We start from the raw sequence: 17,465 nt of genomic DNA on the forward strand, positions 1-17,465 counted from the left end.
TGCTAAAGGAATATGTCAAAGTGCTAAGATTTGAAGTTGTCCTGCCAGATCTGAGAGGATGTATGTGCTGACTTGTGGTTGTAGAGCGAAACTGAAGTAAAGTGGAAAAGTAAATATGTCGTACACATTTGTGTCTGTCATTTTGTTTATCATTTTACACATTTGTAACTATTAATCTGCAACTTCGAATTCAAAACACGGGTGTTTTGATAAGTGTCTGTATGTGCAAATCAAAAGATTCAGCTTTTCACATCAGCGCTGTGAAAGTGTAAATTTAAACTTACAAATACCAATATTAATATGACAAGTTCTTACATTCAAATCAACAAGCTCTCGAGTTTTGCCACTGTTTTACCTTCATACTTGTTCCACATGTAAATAGGCCTACTATGTTCTTGTTATATTAATTTAACAGCAACCTACCGTAACCTAACAGATGTAATAACCTTACATTTTCCAGTACTTTCTTAAGTACACTGTAAGCGGAAGTTGTGGCCTAATGGTTAGAGATTTTGACTCCTAACCCTAAGGTTGTGGGTTCGAGTCTCTGGCAGTCAATACCACGACTGAGGTGCCCTTGAGCAAGGCACTGAACCCCCAACTGCTCGCCGGGCGCCGCAGCATAAATGCAGAGCACGAATTCTGAGTATGGGTCACCATACTTGGCTGTATGTCACGACACTTTTTCACACTGCAAGTACAGAGCATGTACTGTAAAGTGCAAGTTGCAACCCACATTATTTCTAATGAATAAGTTAAATACAGATAAAAGTGAGATAAGTGAAAAGAAATTACATTGAAATTATAAAACATAAAAATAATTTTAAAATATAATTTTAAATAAAAGGCGAGGTGTGGTAGAAAGGTGGATTGAGGACAAAGCAATAATGCAGCGTGACCTTTGCCCAAATCCTGTTGTGCACAGAGGCTATACACTTGGATCCTCGTTTACCAGATCACACTGCACTTTCAGAAGCAGAAACATTTGACCATGATTTCTGGGACTTTATTTGTGCTTGTACTGCTGTGTGGAGTAGAAGCTGGTCATGCTGGCAAGGTTTTGGTGTTGCCAGGCGAGTACAGTCACTGGCACAACATGCGTGCGATCATTGACGCGCTGATTGATCGCAACCACAGTGTGACGGTTCTGGTCAGTTCTTCATCACCTACTGTACAGCACACACGGAAGGAGCGGTTCGACTTCATCGTGTATAAAGTCAACATGACGAAAGAAGAGGCCAACTCTGTGTTGAGAGATATGATTCATCTCGGGACGAACGACACAGCCAACAAATATAAGGGAGACTTCATGGTCTGGCGAGTGTTTTCCAACTTCATGGCGTTCCTTACTGATATATCCAAGGGCATGTTTCATGAGGATCTTTTACACACGCTTCGGGAATCTCATTATGATGTGCTTTTATCTGATCCGATGATGCTATTCCCTGACTTGATGGCAGAGAAGCTGAATATCCCGCACGTCCTCTCGATGCGCGCAACGTTCGCGTACGTAGCAGAGCGGCTTTGCGGTCAGATGCCTGCGCCACCATCCTACGTTCCTGCGGTCGCTTTGCACGACCACCTCACCGATCATATGAGCTTCATAGAGAGAGTTGAAAACATGCTCCTCTATATCATACATACGACTATATTTCCATTGGGCATGAAGTTTACTATAGATAAGCTCTACACTGAAATATTAGGTAATTATTAGGCTTTAATGCATGAGCTGTTGTCATAATTCAGAATATCAGAGTAATTATTACAGTATGTGCACCAACCGCTCTGGGTTTTTGCACTTTTTGTGTCATGACACCCCTGTAGTGTCTGTCTACCTGGAATATCTTTTTAATGTGTATTGTATATTGCGTATGTAAAGAGATCAGGATCAGAACGCTGTAGATAAAGCAGAAGAAAGCAAAATGTTTGAGCACTTGACAAAGCTGTACATTAACAGAGTTGCACAATATCTCCGTATGTCACAGGAAAGCCCACAACAATGTGTGAGACCATTGGAAAAACCGACATTATGTTGATTAGAACTTACTGGGATTTCGAGTATCCACGTCCACTTCTGCCTAATTTTAAATTTGTTGGAGGACTACAATGCAAACCCGCCAAGCCTCTGTCAAAGGTAATGCCATATGTTATTTTGAAATATATGCTTTTCTTGAATATGCTTGATGCGTTTTACATGTTTTTGCATCAAAGCATGCATCCTTCCTAAAAGGAATCCTTACTCGAATGGAACAAGTTACATCGTAACTTCATGCCAGATGTATGAATGGAGAGGGATCTGATTTGGCTCCATTGACCTCAAAAGATACACTGGATTAGTGGTGTCACTCCCATTTTGTAAACTTTGACATGACGTTTCTGATGGCAAATCATTTCAGTTTTAAGTCACTTAAAACTGCCACTTCATGCATTGCTTTCATTTCTCATTGGTTTGTCTTTTAGGACCTGGAGGAGTTTGTGCAGAGCTCTGGAGATCATGGCATCATTGTCTTCTCACTGGGTTCCATGTTGGGCAACCTGACATTGGAAAGAGCAAACACTATTGCTTCTGCTCTTGGTCAAATCCCACAAAAGGTGTGTAACTACCTTTTTATACCAAAAGAACAGTAATCACTCACTTTTTAGCTGCCTTAGTTTTGGAAAAAAAAATTCCATCAGTATTTGGCTATAGAAATTTCAATTACAAATTCTAAAAAAATGTACTTAATATGTTTTATGATCGATTTTATGAGGCAATTCACTACTAATCAATCATGAATTAATTACAAATAGTTCACCCAAAACTGAAAATCTCATCAATTACTCATCCTCATGTCCTTCCAAACCCATAATATCACGACACAGAGGCAGAATGCAATTGCAAGGCGATTTATTGACAAGATATGAAGTAGGCCATACAAACAGACAACAATAGAGTCCAAACACTGAAGGGGAGTGGTGACGATCCAAACTCAGATGGTGGGTGACGCAGGGACCTCGGTGGACAACCAGTGATGATCCTCGATGATCCTGTGCTGTATTTCCTAGTGAAGGTGCTCGTGATCCCGGTGCTGAGTGCAGGAAGACACAACGAAGAACAAGGGGGAATCCACAATCCAACACAGCCAAGGGAACAGCACGAAACACAGGGAAGAACCACAACGATCTGACAACATGAGACACCAGGGCTGCGTTCAGCCCCGACAAAACGTTGCAAAACGTTTTTTAAACGGAAACGGTGGCGTGTTGAACACCCTGTTGTGATGACGCAAGCGTTGCAACTATGGCAGCTGAGAAGGCCATTCTCTGTGTTCTTTTTGAAGAATTTTCGGAGCTGATGATATTGATATAAATACTTGTTTAATACTGCAAAGTACCCTCGATGTTACAGTCACTGCCCTTGCCGTCCAGAATGAAAGAGAACATCTTACCAAATTCTGACTGAAAACAACATCTATTTTATCTCCTGGTAGCTAATCAATTCTAATTTAAATTATTTTATTTGTAGTTCTTAATTTTTAAAGACATTGTATTAATTATCATTCTCATTTTTTTTGTAAAGCACTTCATTACCACTGTGTATGAAATTTGGTATATAAATAAACTTGCCTTGCAATGAAGTTAAAAATATAAACAAACTACATCATCATGGTGATATGCTATATTTTACTATAAAACTCTTACGGCAAACATGTCTTCTAATGTCTTCAATTGTTGCATATACCGAGCTGCAGCGGACACATTTGTAAACTACTTTACTAGGACCCATTGTGCGAGGTGTCTCTTTAATACCGCGTGGTTTTATATACATGCTGCCGCTGATTGGGGCCGACATTTCTGACACCCCGCCACCAAACAAGAGAAAACGCATCTCAAACCCGTTGCACACCGTTGCACACCGTTTCCAGGAAACGTGTCGTTCAACCCGGAAAACGTAGCAAAACGTTGCGTACCGGTGTGAGCTTGAACGTGCCCCAGTTACTGCACTTAAATAGACAAAGATAATGGAACGCAGGTGGTGCTGTTAATCAGCCGTGATCAAAGACCACGCCCACAGACACACACCTGCACACTAAACAAGCTGAGAGAGAGACAGCGAATACGCGAACTGTGACAGTACCCCCTCCCCTAGGAACGCCTCCTGGCGTTCCTCGACGGACTTACCTGTCGATTGTAATCATTGATCAGGGAGTAGTGTTGTCAAAAGACCCGGTACTTCGGTACCAAGTCGGTACTAAAAAAATGAAAATGTCACGGTACCAGGTTTCTTTAAGTACCGGTGGTACCGAGTACCCGGTCAACCCAGTTCTTGACACATACAGCGCTATGATTTCCGCGAAGCAGAAAACGCGTACGGAATGTCAAAATCCAGTCATGAAAATGAAAATTACATTTTAATATGGACAGTCACGGAATTTGTCAAAATCCTGCATGTTCTGCGCGTCTCTGTGTAAATGAATGAATGGCAGAGAAGAGCGGGTTTGTTTACTACATAGACTGAAGCGCGTGACACTTGCAGTAATTTCAGCATCTGCCTCTCAATGAGGACATAAATACATAAACAACATCAACAGAACTATTCTGAGTCACTTCACAAGCATTTTACGTTTCATTTGAGTAAAACCAGTGTCCATTTAAAGTTATTCACGGCAACCCAGGGTTTCCCACACATTGATTTATTACAATATCAAAACTGACCGCCACAAATAGATTTTCCAAAAGGCTTTGACTTCATTGAATAAACATGAGCACTGCACGTATCAAAATCAAAAACTGATGCGGGTCTTTTATATGACTGTATTTCAGAAGGAAACCGACTGTATTTAGAAAATTTTCGATTTCAGTTTCATTTCATTTTGCATGTAATGCTTGATAAGGCAGCGTTTGTGAGCTCAGCGCTGCTTTGCAGCCGTTACCGGAGAATCCTGTATCTCTCCCGCTCTTAAAGCGCCTCCTGCTGGCAGAAAATGAATTCGCATATATAAGTATATATGGGGGCGGGTGAGTGTGCCACAAATAGAGTGTAAGGCTGCGGGAAACACTGCAACCCGTCAAAATAAAAGTTCATTTTTACATAAAGGCATTGTGCTAGAAGTATTACTATTATTTAGTAGAATGTATGTGATACTGCTACTACTGTTGAAAAAATTAATAAAACTTTATTTTTTAAAGAAATAAATCACACAATATTTTTAATATGTTTTAATTTTAAAAGCAAATCCCTTTTATTTAACAAAATTAAAAATGTGTTTAAATTTCATTAATTAAAAGACAAATTAAATTTGGGTGAAACTTGTTTACTGTTTTTCATAATTATATTACTTGTAGAAAAACTTTTAACACAATTATAAATAAGTATAAAGAATGGCATTGGTTTTATTTTTAGTGATAAAAACTGTGAGGTTTTTTTAATTAGCATATTTTTGTGTTTTGCTTTGGTACCGAAATTGGTACTGAGAACTGTGGATTTTCACTGGTATCGGTACCGAATACTGAAATTTTGGTACCGTGACAACACTATCAGGGAGTGATCCAGAATGTCCCTAGCAGGAACCCAACTTCTCTCCTCCGGACCGTAACCCTCCGAGTCCACCAAGTATTGGAATCAGCGTTTCCTCCTTTTTGAATCCAGAATACGGTTAACCGAATAAGTGGGTTCCCCATCTACAAGACGCGGCGGGGGAGGAACCAGGACCGGCGGGTTAATATGTGAATGAAACACAGGTTTTATTTTTGACACATGGAAGCCGGGATGAATTCTCCTGTACGCAGGAGGAAGTTTGAGGCAGACTGCCACCGGACTAATGATTTTGGTGACAGTGAACGGGCCAATAAATTTAGGAGCCAATTTGTTAGATTCGGAGCGGAATGTTCTTAGTAGAAAGCCACACTTTTTTACCAATGACGTATACAGGAGGCTTTGACCGGTGGCGATCGGCCTTGGCCTTGGTGCGCACCCCCACCCGGAGCAGAGTCTCATGGGATCTTCTCCAGGTGTGACGGCACCTCTGGATGAAGGCGGGAGTGGAGGGGACCGCGACTTCGGATTTCATACTGGGAAAAATTGGTGGCTGGTAACCTAAACTACATTCAAATGGAAAAAGGCTGTGGATGACACGGAGGCCTACTCCACCATCGAGAGTTGCTGACTCCAAGAGGAAGGATTCTTGGAAACCAAACATCACAACACTCTCTCCAAACCCTGGTTGGCTCTCTCACTTTGTCCATTGCTTTGGGGATGAAACCCCGGAGATAAACTGACACTCGCCCCCAGTAATCTACAAAATTCTTGCCAAAATTTGGACACAAATTGGGGACCCCTGTCAGAAAGCACATCTATCGGGAGGCCATGTAACCGAAAGACGTGTTCTATCACAGTTACCGCTGTCTCCTTGGCGGAGGGTAATTAAGGCAAGGGGATGAAGTGAACCGCCTGAGAAAACCGGTCCATGACGGTCAAAACGACCGTCTTGCCCTGGGAGCGCAGGAGGGCGGTAATAAAATCTAGAGGGATGTGGGACCGGGGTCTCGAAGGGACTGACAGTGCTTGAAGTAACCCATCTGGAGGTCGATTGGAAGTCTTACCAGTGGCACAAACTGAGCAAGCCAAGACGAAACTGCGGATGTCCCGAGTCATTAATGGCCACCATAATCATTGCTTTACCAAACAGGTGGTAAGATTAACCCCTGGATGACATGCTATGCTGGAACAATGGCCCCACTGAATGACGTCGGACCGATACCACTCTGGCACAAACAACCGATTCGGTTGGCTGTCTTCTAAGGCCGTCATGACCTTCAATTCGACCGCCCACCTGAGAGTGGAGACAATTAGAGTCTCGGGTAAAATACACTCGGGAGTAGACAGGCTTTTGGAATGATTAAAAATACGAGATAAAGAGTCGGGTTTGATGTTTTTGGAACCCGGGCAGTACGAAAGAGAAAAATCTAAATGACTGAAAAAAAGTGCCCACCGAGCCTGCCTAGAGTTGAGTCTTTTGGTGGTTCTAATATATTCTAAATTCTTGTGATCAGTCCATACAGTAAAAGGTGCCTCTGAGCCTTCTAACCAATGTCGCCATTCCTCCAGTGCTAACTTGACTGCCAACAACTCTCTGTTACCAATGTCATAGTTACTTTCGGCAGGTGATAAACGATGAGAAAAAAAATGCACAGGGATGCATTTCGTCATCTGCGGAAGAACGTTGGGAAAGTACTGCTCCTACCCCCACCTCTGATGCGTCGACCTCCACCACGAACTGACGTGATGGATCAGGGGCAACGAGGATGGGAGCCAAAACGAAGCGACTCTTGAGTTTGGCAAATACAGCCTTAGCTGTATCACACCACCTGAACGTCGATCTGGGGAAGGTCAAGGCAGTCAGAGGTGCGGCTAGTTGGCTGTAATTGCGAATAAAACGCAAACAAAAATTGGCGAACCCCAGAAACCTCTGTAGGGCCTTACGGGAATCTGGACTTGGCCAATCTATCACAGCCCTAACCTTGTCAGGATCCATACGCACTCCCTCAGAGGAGACGATGTACCCTAGGAAAGGAACAGACTGCACATGAAAAATGCATTTCTCCGCCTTGACAAAAAGCCCATTCTCTAGCAACCTCTGAAGCACTTGTCTGACGTGCTGAACATGATCCTGGAGAGAAGATGAAAAAATCAATATGTCATCCAGGTAAACATATATGAACTGGTCAACCATTCCAACTATTCTTTACCGTGATGTTGTTCAGCCCCCGGTAATAAATACATGGTCGCAGAGATCCATCCTTTTTCCCCACAAAAAAGAATCCCCGCCCCCACCGGAGATGAGGAAGGACGAATGAACTTGAATGCCAAAGAATCAGAAATATATTTCTCCATCGCCTCCCTCTCTGGAACAGAAAGTGAATATAACTTGCCTTTAGGTGGAGTCTTACCTGGTACTAAGTCTATGGCACAGTCATAAGGACGATGCGGAGGTAGAAAAGCAGCCCAGGACTTACTGAACACTCCCCTCAGGTCATGGTACTCTTCGGGCATGTTAGACAAATTCACTGCCTCTTCCTGGAACACAGAAACAGGCACAGACGAACAAGCAGACACAAGACAAGACTTATTACAAGGGATGCTCACAGCAGACACGGAATTGTATACCCAATCGATACTAGGATTGTGCAGAGTGAGCCAGGGGTGACCAAGAACTATGGGTGCCAGTGGTGAGTCCATGAGGAGGAATGTTTAGTTCTCGGAGTGGTTGCCAGAAGTGATGAGGGTTATGGATCCGGTAACATGAGAAATGTAAGGGAGTTGCTGTCCATTTAGCGCATTAACGGAAATCTTGTGAGGGAGGGGAAACATGGGGATGTGGAGCTGTTGTGCCAGTTTAAAATCCAAAAAGTTACCTTGTGCCCCAGAGTCCAGTAGTGCCCTTGTGTCATGCGTCTGGGTTGCCCACCTTAGTCTTACCGGGAGGTGTGTGGATGAGGTCTTCTCGGTGGAGATCCCACCCGATAGTAGCCTCATCGATACTACCGGGCTTGATCTTTTACTGGGCAGGAGTGAATGAAGTGGCCCGCCCCTCCGCAGTAGAGGCAAAGTCTCTCTCTCGTCCTGGGAAAGCCGAGCTCTACCCACCTGCATGGGCTCAGGATCGGAGACGGGGCTGACCGTGTCCTCTCTGCACGAGTCCTCTGCGCTGCGAAACGGGGTTCTTGGATGGAAACGGCTCATGCGACTCAAGCGTGTGTCGACCATTAATGCCAGTTCGACGAGTCCATTAAGTCTGGGTGGAAGGTCCAGCATGTAGATCTCCCTTTGGACACGGTCAGCCAACCCATGCAGGAACTGGTCCCACTGCCCCTCCTCGTTCCAATGGCACTCTGCGGCCAGGGTGCGGAACTGGATGGAGTACTCCGACACCGAGCGCTCCCCCTGCCGGAGATCGGCGAGTAGTCTGGCCGCCTCCCTACCTGCAGCCGCATGATCGAAAACCCTCCTCAACTCCTCTGGGAGTGCCTGGAACGAGATGCAGCATGGATCCTGATTTCCCCACACCACTGTTCCCCACAGAACCGCCTTGCCCGCCTTGATCCTTGATGATCCTGTGCTGTATTTCCCAGTGAAGGTGCTCGTGATCCCGGTGCTGAGTGCAGGAAGACACAACGAAGAACAAGGGGGAATCCACGATCCAACACAGCCAAGGGAACAGCACGAAACACAGGGAAGAACCACAATGATCTGACAACATGAGACACCAGTTACTGCACTTAAATAGACACAGATAATGGAACGCAGGTGGTGCTGTTAATCAGCCGTGATCAAAGACCATGCCCACAGACACACACCTGCACACTAAACAAGCCCGAGAGAGAGACAGCGAATTCATGAACCGTGACACATTAGATTTCTGTTTTTCATCTTTAAAACACAAATGATGATATTTTTTAGCTTCGAAAAGTTCATAAAGACATCACAAAAGCAATCCATACAAATCAAGCAGCTTAATATAAGTGTTTTAAAGAGACACGGTGAAACATGATGAACCGATTTAAATCAGGCTTTCATTCATGTATAAACACTGACCAACGCACATACACAGAGCACATAAAATATGGTCAATGGCAGCTCAAGCGTACACACAACATGCGAGAAGAAACCACACTGTTTATCACGCAATTATGTTTGAGCTTGTCTGTTTACCATATTTGATGTGCTCTATGTATTTGTGTTGATCAATAAGACCCAGGTCTGTAAGTGTGTCTTAAAAGGTTTGCCGGTACATGTTATCATTAAAAATATATTTCTCAATAGAAAAATTAAATACAGTTTTTCCAAATCAAACTTTTCTATAAACCCACTGCAGTGTTCATATGCTCGGTGCCCTAAAGCAACTGTTAATAAGTTCTGCATATGTGTATTTGCACAGGTTGTTTGGCGTTATAATGGGAAAATGCCAGAAACTCTCGCCCCCAATACAAAACTCTATGACTGGATCCCACAGAATGATTTGCTTGGTAAGGAAAGTGTTGTCATGTGTGCTCATTATACATAAAGGACATTAATTGATGTCAGATAGATTCAGACTTTATTTTATCTGATAGGTCATCCAAAAACAAAGGCCTTCATAACCCACGGTGGGACGAATGGACTGTATGAGGCTATTTATCATGGTGTCCCAATGGTGGGCTTGCCACTGTGGGGTGACCAGCCTGATAATCTACTGCATATGAAAACCAAAGGAGCTGCTGTTGTTCTTGATATCAGCTCAATGCAGTCCAAAGACCTGGTGGATGCTCTCAAGACTGTCGTAAATAATCCATCGTGAGTTAAGTCACAAGTTTCATAAATCTGAAAAATGTAAAGCTTAGTTCTCCATTTAATAAAAAGTAAGCTCCAGAAATAAGCTCAGTTCTCCTAAAGTAGTGTTTTTCAGTGAGGGGACTCACTGAGACAGGAAGGAAAATAGTTAATTAATGTCCTTTATGTATAATGAGCACACATGACAACACTTTCCTTACCAAGCAAATCATTCTGTGGGATCCAGTCATAGAGTTTTGTATTGGGGCGAGAGTTTCTGGCGTTTTCCCATTATAACGCCAAACAACCTGTGCAAATACACATATGCAGAACTTATTAACAGTTGCTTTAGGTTTTTGGGAGAGAAAAAAACACTAAAATGATACATTTAACCTCAAGGGGAATAATGTGTACACTGCTCAAAAAAATAAAATAGCCCCTCACTACAATACACAAGATCCATCCATGGGGTGGAGACAGGAAGGTTTAGGGATATGGAAGGTGGGAGGAGTTGGATCTGGATCCAACCTTGCCCCCTGGATCTTGTGTTCTGCAGCGAGGTCCATCTCAAAAAATAAAGGGAACACTTAATCATCACAGTATAAGACAACATTTTCCAGTTAAGAAGCATAACTGTGAATCAGTTTTGCCTGCTTTTGTGCATATGAAAGTGACAACAGGTGCACTGGAAAGGCAACAGAAATACAATCCTGAAAAATGAATGGATTGGCAGGTAGTGTCCACAGACAATTGCTCTCTCCTAATCCTTCCTGACTGATTTGTCTCTAGTTTTGTGTTTTGTTAGAGTCCTTGTAGCGTGAGGCAGTACCTGCAACCCAATCAGGTTACACAGGTAATCTAGCTCCTCCAGGATGGCACATCCATATGCCTTTACAAGGAGGTTTGGTGTTTCTTTCTTCACATTCTCAAGATCATGGGAGATGGGTTGTTACAAGAGGAGAGCTGGACAGAACTGGAGAAGGAAAACAAACCTTCTCCAGTTCTCAACTGGCATTTGCTCTTTTTGCAAGGAGGAACAGGAGGAGCATGTTCTGGTGTGCATGTTTCTGAATAAACTGTTAGAAAGTAACTCCATGAGGTTGGCAGGAGAGCCCGACACCCTGTATTGAGACCTGTGCTCACACCAGAATTGGCAGGTCCACCGTTGGTGCCACATTCTGTTCACGGATGAGAGCAGTTCATACTGAGCACATATGAGAGGAATGTCCCTGGAGGGTCACAAGACCTCCACGTGCTAGCTTACATTACCCTCACTGCTGTTAGGGACTGTTAATCTAGATTTAAACTGACAGAGTGTGTCTGCCTCCCGAACAATGTTAGGTAGGTTATTCCAGAGTTTGGAATCTAAATAGGAAAAGGATCTGCCACTCGCAGTTGATTTTGATATTTTAGGTATTATCAAATTGCCAGAGTTTTGAGAACACAGCGTACGTGGAGGACTATAATGTAACAAGAGCTTGTTCAAATACCGAGGTGCTAAACCATTCAGGGCTTGATAAGTAATAAGCAAGATTTTAAAATCTATACGATTTTTAATAGGTAGCCAGTGCAGTGTTGACAGAACTGGGCTAATATGGTCATACTTCCTGGTTCTAGTAAGAACTGCTGCATTTTGGACCAGCTGGAGTTTTTTTTATTAAGCGTGCAGAACAACCACCCAAAAAAGAATTACAATAATCTAACCTTGAGGTCATGAACACATGAATTAACATTTGTGCATTTGAAATTGAGAGCGTAGGTCTTAATTTAGATATATTTTTGAGATGGAAAAATGCAGTTTTACAAATGCAAGAAATGTGGCTTTCTAAGGAAAGAAAGCTATCAAATAGCACACCTAGGTTCTTAAATGATGACGAAGAATTGACAGAGCAGCCATCGAGTCTTAGACAGTGTTCTAGGTTATTACATGCAGAATTTTTAGGTCCTATAATTAACACCTTTGTTTTTTCAGAATTTAGCAGTAAGAAATTACTCGTTATCCAGTTTTTTAATATTTTTTTATTTTCTACGCATTCTGTTAGTTTTTCATAGAGTATCATCAGCATAACAGTGAAAGCTAACACTGTGTTTCCTGATGATATCTCCCAAGGGTAGAGTAATGGCCCTAGTACTGAGCCTTGAGGTACTCCTTACTGCACTTGTGATCGATATGATACCTCTTCATTCACTGCTACGAATTGATGGCGATCATATGAGTACGATTTGAACCATGCTAATGCACTTCCATTAATGCCAACAAAGTTTTCTAGTCTATTCAAAAGAATGTTGTGGTCAATAGTGTTGAACGCAGCACTAAGATCCAATAGCACTAATAGAGAGATACAACCATGATCAGATGATAAGATCAGGTCATTTATAACTCTAATGAGAGCAGTCTCAGTACATGTCAAAAAAAAAAAAAACAGAATCACTGAGTTGGGAAAAGGATCTCCCCCTTGTGTTAGTATTTTGCTGAACCACCTTTTGCTTTAATTACAGCCTTTAGTTTGTTGGGATTTTTCTCTACTAACTTTGACCATCTAGACTTAGTCTCAGCCTCAGCTGTCATGCCCACGGACTGTTGGCTGACTGTCTGATGAATACAGCACATAAAATTAGAAACACTTTGGGAGTTTCGAAGTTGTCATTGGATTGGTTGGATTATACAGGATTTCCAGGAGATGTGCGTGTCAAGTTCTTTAACGTTTTGCCTGGAAACAAATATGCCATGACACCAATATATGCCGTTGTGTTTACAACTATGACAGTGTGTGCTTATCAGGATCAACTATACACTGGATTTTCAAAGTATGTAAAATATTTAAAGTTTGCTGCATAGAATCTTTAAAATATGTCCAAGAGTTTTACACACGGTCTGTTATTCTGGGGACATTTCCACGCCCCTAAACATGTCGTGTCACAAAATGAAACATAATTGTTTGCTATATAATCTGTCAGACTTATGGCCCCTTTGGCCTCTTTGGCAGTCCTTGGCCATTCAAAGTGGCCAAGATTTCCAAACCTTCTGCCGTCAATCTGAAGGTCGGTGACTGCGTGAGACTAATCTAGACTTTGCGATATTTGCTCACTCTTCTTTGCAGAACTGCTCAAGTTTAGTTAAATCTGATGGTGAATGTTTGTGGACTGCAGTCTTAAAGTCATTCCGAAGATTTTCAGTCGGGTTTAAGTCTGGGCTCTGACTAGGCCATGCAAGGACATTCAGCTTTTTCTCCTTCAAACCCCTGTGTGCTCAGTTTTGCTGTGTGATTTGGGTCATAGTCATGTTGGGAGGTAAACCTTTATCTCATTGACAACGTTTTGGCAAAGGGCAGCAGATTTTCCTCAAGAATTTGATGGTATTTGACACATCCATTTCTCCTTACATCCTGACAAGTGCTCCTGTCCCTGCTGCAGAGAAACACCTCAGAACAAATATCACCACCTCCGTGCTTTACTGGAGGAATGCTGTTATCTGAATGGTGAGCTGGATTGGATTTCCACCAGAGATATAATTTGGTCTTGAGGTCAAATAATTCAATTTTAGTCTCATCCGCCTCAGAATCTTCAAGGTGCGTTTTGACAAATCTCATTCTGACTACAGTACATGTGGCCTTTTCTTGAGGAGTGACTTATTATTATAATTTTTTTTGCAGCCATCCAATACAAGCCATATTTGTAATATTGTTGTCATATGCACACAATGACCACTCTGTCATAAATTCCTGCAGCCCTCTTCAGAGTTTGCTATCCATAAACAAGTCGCCTCTCTGACCAGTTTCCTCCTGGCATTTTCATCCAGTCCTGATCCAGGGTGGGTCTCTGTTGTACTTGTACCAAATACCTTCCACTTCTTAATAATAGACTTCCCTGTGCTTCTAGGCATTGATAAAGCCTTTGAAATTTTTTGGTATCCATCTCCTGACTTGTGCCTTTCCACAACTTTATCCTGGAGATCTTTTGACAGTGGTTTAGCCACCCATAGTTGATGGTTTCAGTTTCTTTACCAAGGGCTGAAATTCTCCGGGAAAGCTCTTTTCATACTGAGCTAATCAAAATGAGCACAGCTGATCACAGTTGAAAGTCAAATGGCTTTGTGTGCCATTGAGAAGGTGAACAGCTACACCTGATTGAGATTACAAGTCATTTTTAGGAGGGGGTGATCCTTTTTCCAACTCAGTGATTCTTTTCTCTTTTTTTCCTGACATGTGAGTGTTATGCTTTCACTTGGATGTTATATGTAGCACTGAGTAAATACAGCTGGATAAAATAAAAAAATTGTCCGTCTTCATTTCAGGCTACAAAGCAAAAATGTGATTATTTTAAAGGGGGCTGATTCTTTTCTATACCCATTGTACATTTATAAAAGTCAAGATTTTCAACTGGAAAAATTTAGTTTGAGATCCAATGTGTGATTTAAGTGTTCCCTTAATTTACTTGAGCACTGTACATTAGAGTATATAAATGTTTCCACAGTCAGTATTCACATTATTCCTGATGCTAGAGTAAAAATCTCTAGTTCAAAGCTTGGCTTGTCACATTCTGTATTTAGAAATGTTTGTGCTTTTGTAGAGCTTGTCTTGTGTTAAGCAGCGCTTCCATTTCTTCTCTAATAAGGTACAAGGAGAGCATCATGAGATTGTCCAGAATCCACCATGATCAGCCGATAAAGCCTCTGGACCGGGCAGTTTACTGGATCGAATTTGTCATGCGGCATAAAGGAGCTAAACATCTACGAGTTCAGGCACACGATCTAAGCTGGTATCAGTACCACTGCCTGGATGTAGTGGCCTTCTTGCTCTCAATCATTGCACTGATCACATTCCTCTTCATTAAAACCTGCTGTTGCCTTTTCCGTAAATGTTTCAGAAACACTCGTCCTGATGACAAAGCACAAAGGAGTAAAAAAGAGTGAATGTAAAGTAGTTTACCATAGAAGCATTGCCATCAGTTGACTGTGGTATGTGTATTGTCGTGTGTGTATGATGGCCAGTGTGCATTTTGTGTACATTCCTAACTTTATGTTCTTAATGAATACATGTGAATGTTCAAGTAAAATAAATTAAAAGTGCCTCAGGTTAAAAAATAGTGCAGGAAACTCTTTTCTCTCTGCCCTGTCATTTTTTTTAACTACTATTGAACTATTACAAAAATGAGGGTGACATCCATCCATTCCCGTGGTAAAAAGCGTGACAGGTGAGTGCTATACAGGTGTGTAGTAAAAGCCCATGGTTAAGAGTGACAGAAAACATTCTACGTTATTTGCTTGAATAAAATCCAATAATTGTTTCATACTAATTAATGGGGTTCTGATCCCGAAAGTAGTACTTTTGTTCTATAGCATGTCAGTTTTTCTCACAAAATATGCTGCATTTCAGAGCAGTTTTGCTTCCGACAGCTGTTTGTAAAGAATAACATGAGATTTAAAAAATGATTCAAAAACACCTTATTTAAAGTTTAATTGCACCTACAAGTAGCATTTAATATCAGTCAGTTGGGAGCAGTTGATCTAAAAGTTGAGTGTGTTTTCACTAAAATAATTTACCAAAGAAAAAAAAAGAAAAGAAAAATCGAACAAGGTGAAGTGCTTTTCATTTCTAACGTATTTGAGATTGTTTATTATATAAAACCCTTTTGTCAATTTTCAGAATAACTAGCCTACATATATAAATAACTATATCGTGAAATAAATCGTTACCGTGAAATAAAATTAGTCATATCGTAAAACTAAATTTTGGTCATCGATCAATAAAATGTCTTCATTTGCACCACAGTTCTGCTCTCTCACATCTGTATGTACAAGTGCACGGTTGAGTTTTGCTAAAGGAATATGTCAAAGTGCTAAGATTTGAAGTTGTCCTGCCAGATTTGAGAGGATGTATGTGCTGACTTGTGGTTGTAGAGCGAAACTGAAGTAAAGTGCAAAAGTAAATATGTCGTACACATTTGTGTCTGTCATTTTGCTTATCATTTTACACATTTGTAACTATTAATCTGCAACTTCGAATTCAAAACACGGGTGTTTTGATAAGTGTCTGTATGTGCAAATCAGAAGATTCAGCTTTTCACATCAGCGCTGTGAAAGTGTAAATTTAAACTTACAACTACCAAATGAAAACTTCTCAAAACATTCAAATCAAATCACAAGCTCTCGAGTTTTGCCACTGTTTTACCTTCATACTTGTTCTACATGTAAATAGGCCTACTATGTTCTTGTTATATTAATTTAACAGCAACCTACCGTAACCTAACATATGTAATAACCTTACATTTTCCAGTACTTTCTTAAGTACACTGTAAGGGGAAGTCGTGGCCTAATGGTTAGAGATTTGACTCCTAGCCCTAAGGTTGTTGGGTTCGAGTCTCTGGCAGTCAATGCCACGACTGAGGTGCCCTTGAGCAAGGCACTGAACCCCCAACTGCTCCCCGGGCACCGCAGCATAAATGGCTGCCCACTGCTCCGGGTGTGTGTTCACGGTGTGTGTGTGTGCACTTTGGACGGGTTAAATGCAGAGCACGAATTCTGAGTATGGGTCACCATACTTGGCTGTATGTCACGTCACTTTTTCACACTGTAAGTACAGAGCATACTGTAAAGTGCAAGTTGCAACCCACATTATTTCTAGGGCTGGGAATCGATTCCAAAAAGAATCGATTCCTCGATTCCGAGGCATTGGGAATCGAGAGTCAATTCCAAAGGTTGGAATCGATTCCATCAAGGGGAATCGACTCCTCATTCAGAGTCTTTTTCAGTTCAAGAAAACTTATCTATGGGAGTCTCTCAGACGGAAGGCTACATCCGACAAAGACTGCACACATTTAAATACACGAAAATAAAAAAAGAAAACGAGTCGGTACTGATCATTTGAATTTAAAGTGTAGCCTTCCGTTTCAGAAGCACAATTCACCAAATCCATAATTACAAAAGTTGTGAGATAAAAGATTATTTTAAATTATATATTAAATTATTTAATTATATATCGTTTATATATATATAAACAATTCAGAGATTATTTTATGGTTGAACTGGCTTGTCCACAATTTTGAGCGCTGCATGACAGAATAGATCATGACGTCATTGAGGGTCTTGATCTTATTACCATCTAAAATACTATTTTTAAAAAAACATTTCTATCAGCCAATGATAATTATAATAATACGTCACGAGCATAGATCAGTG

General features: G+C 41.5%; 1 protein-coding gene across 1 annotated transcript; it reads left to right on the plus strand.

Annotated features, from left to right (window-relative positions):
* Positions 1-823: 823 nt before the first annotated feature.
* Positions 824-15,370, plus strand: LOC109084993 (UDP-glucuronosyltransferase 2C1-like). Its single transcript, XM_019099641.2, has 6 exons — positions 824-1,703; positions 1,986-2,134; positions 2,461-2,592; positions 9,918-10,005; positions 10,093-10,312; positions 14,903-15,370. Exons 1-6 carry the CDS (start codon positions 992-994, stop codon positions 15,198-15,200), a joined length of 1,599 nt encoding a protein of 532 aa, XP_018955186.2. The 5' UTR covers positions 824-991; the 3' UTR covers positions 15,201-15,370.
* The last annotated feature ends 2,095 nt before the right edge of the window (positions 15,371-17,465 follow it).

The sequence above is a fragment of the Cyprinus carpio genome, unplaced genomic scaffold (assembly GCF_018340385.1).
Source record: "Cyprinus carpio isolate SPL01 unplaced genomic scaffold, ASM1834038v1 S000006541, whole genome shotgun sequence".
In the NCBI taxonomy this organism is placed as follows: domain Eukaryota; kingdom Metazoa; phylum Chordata; class Actinopteri; order Cypriniformes; family Cyprinidae; genus Cyprinus; species Cyprinus carpio.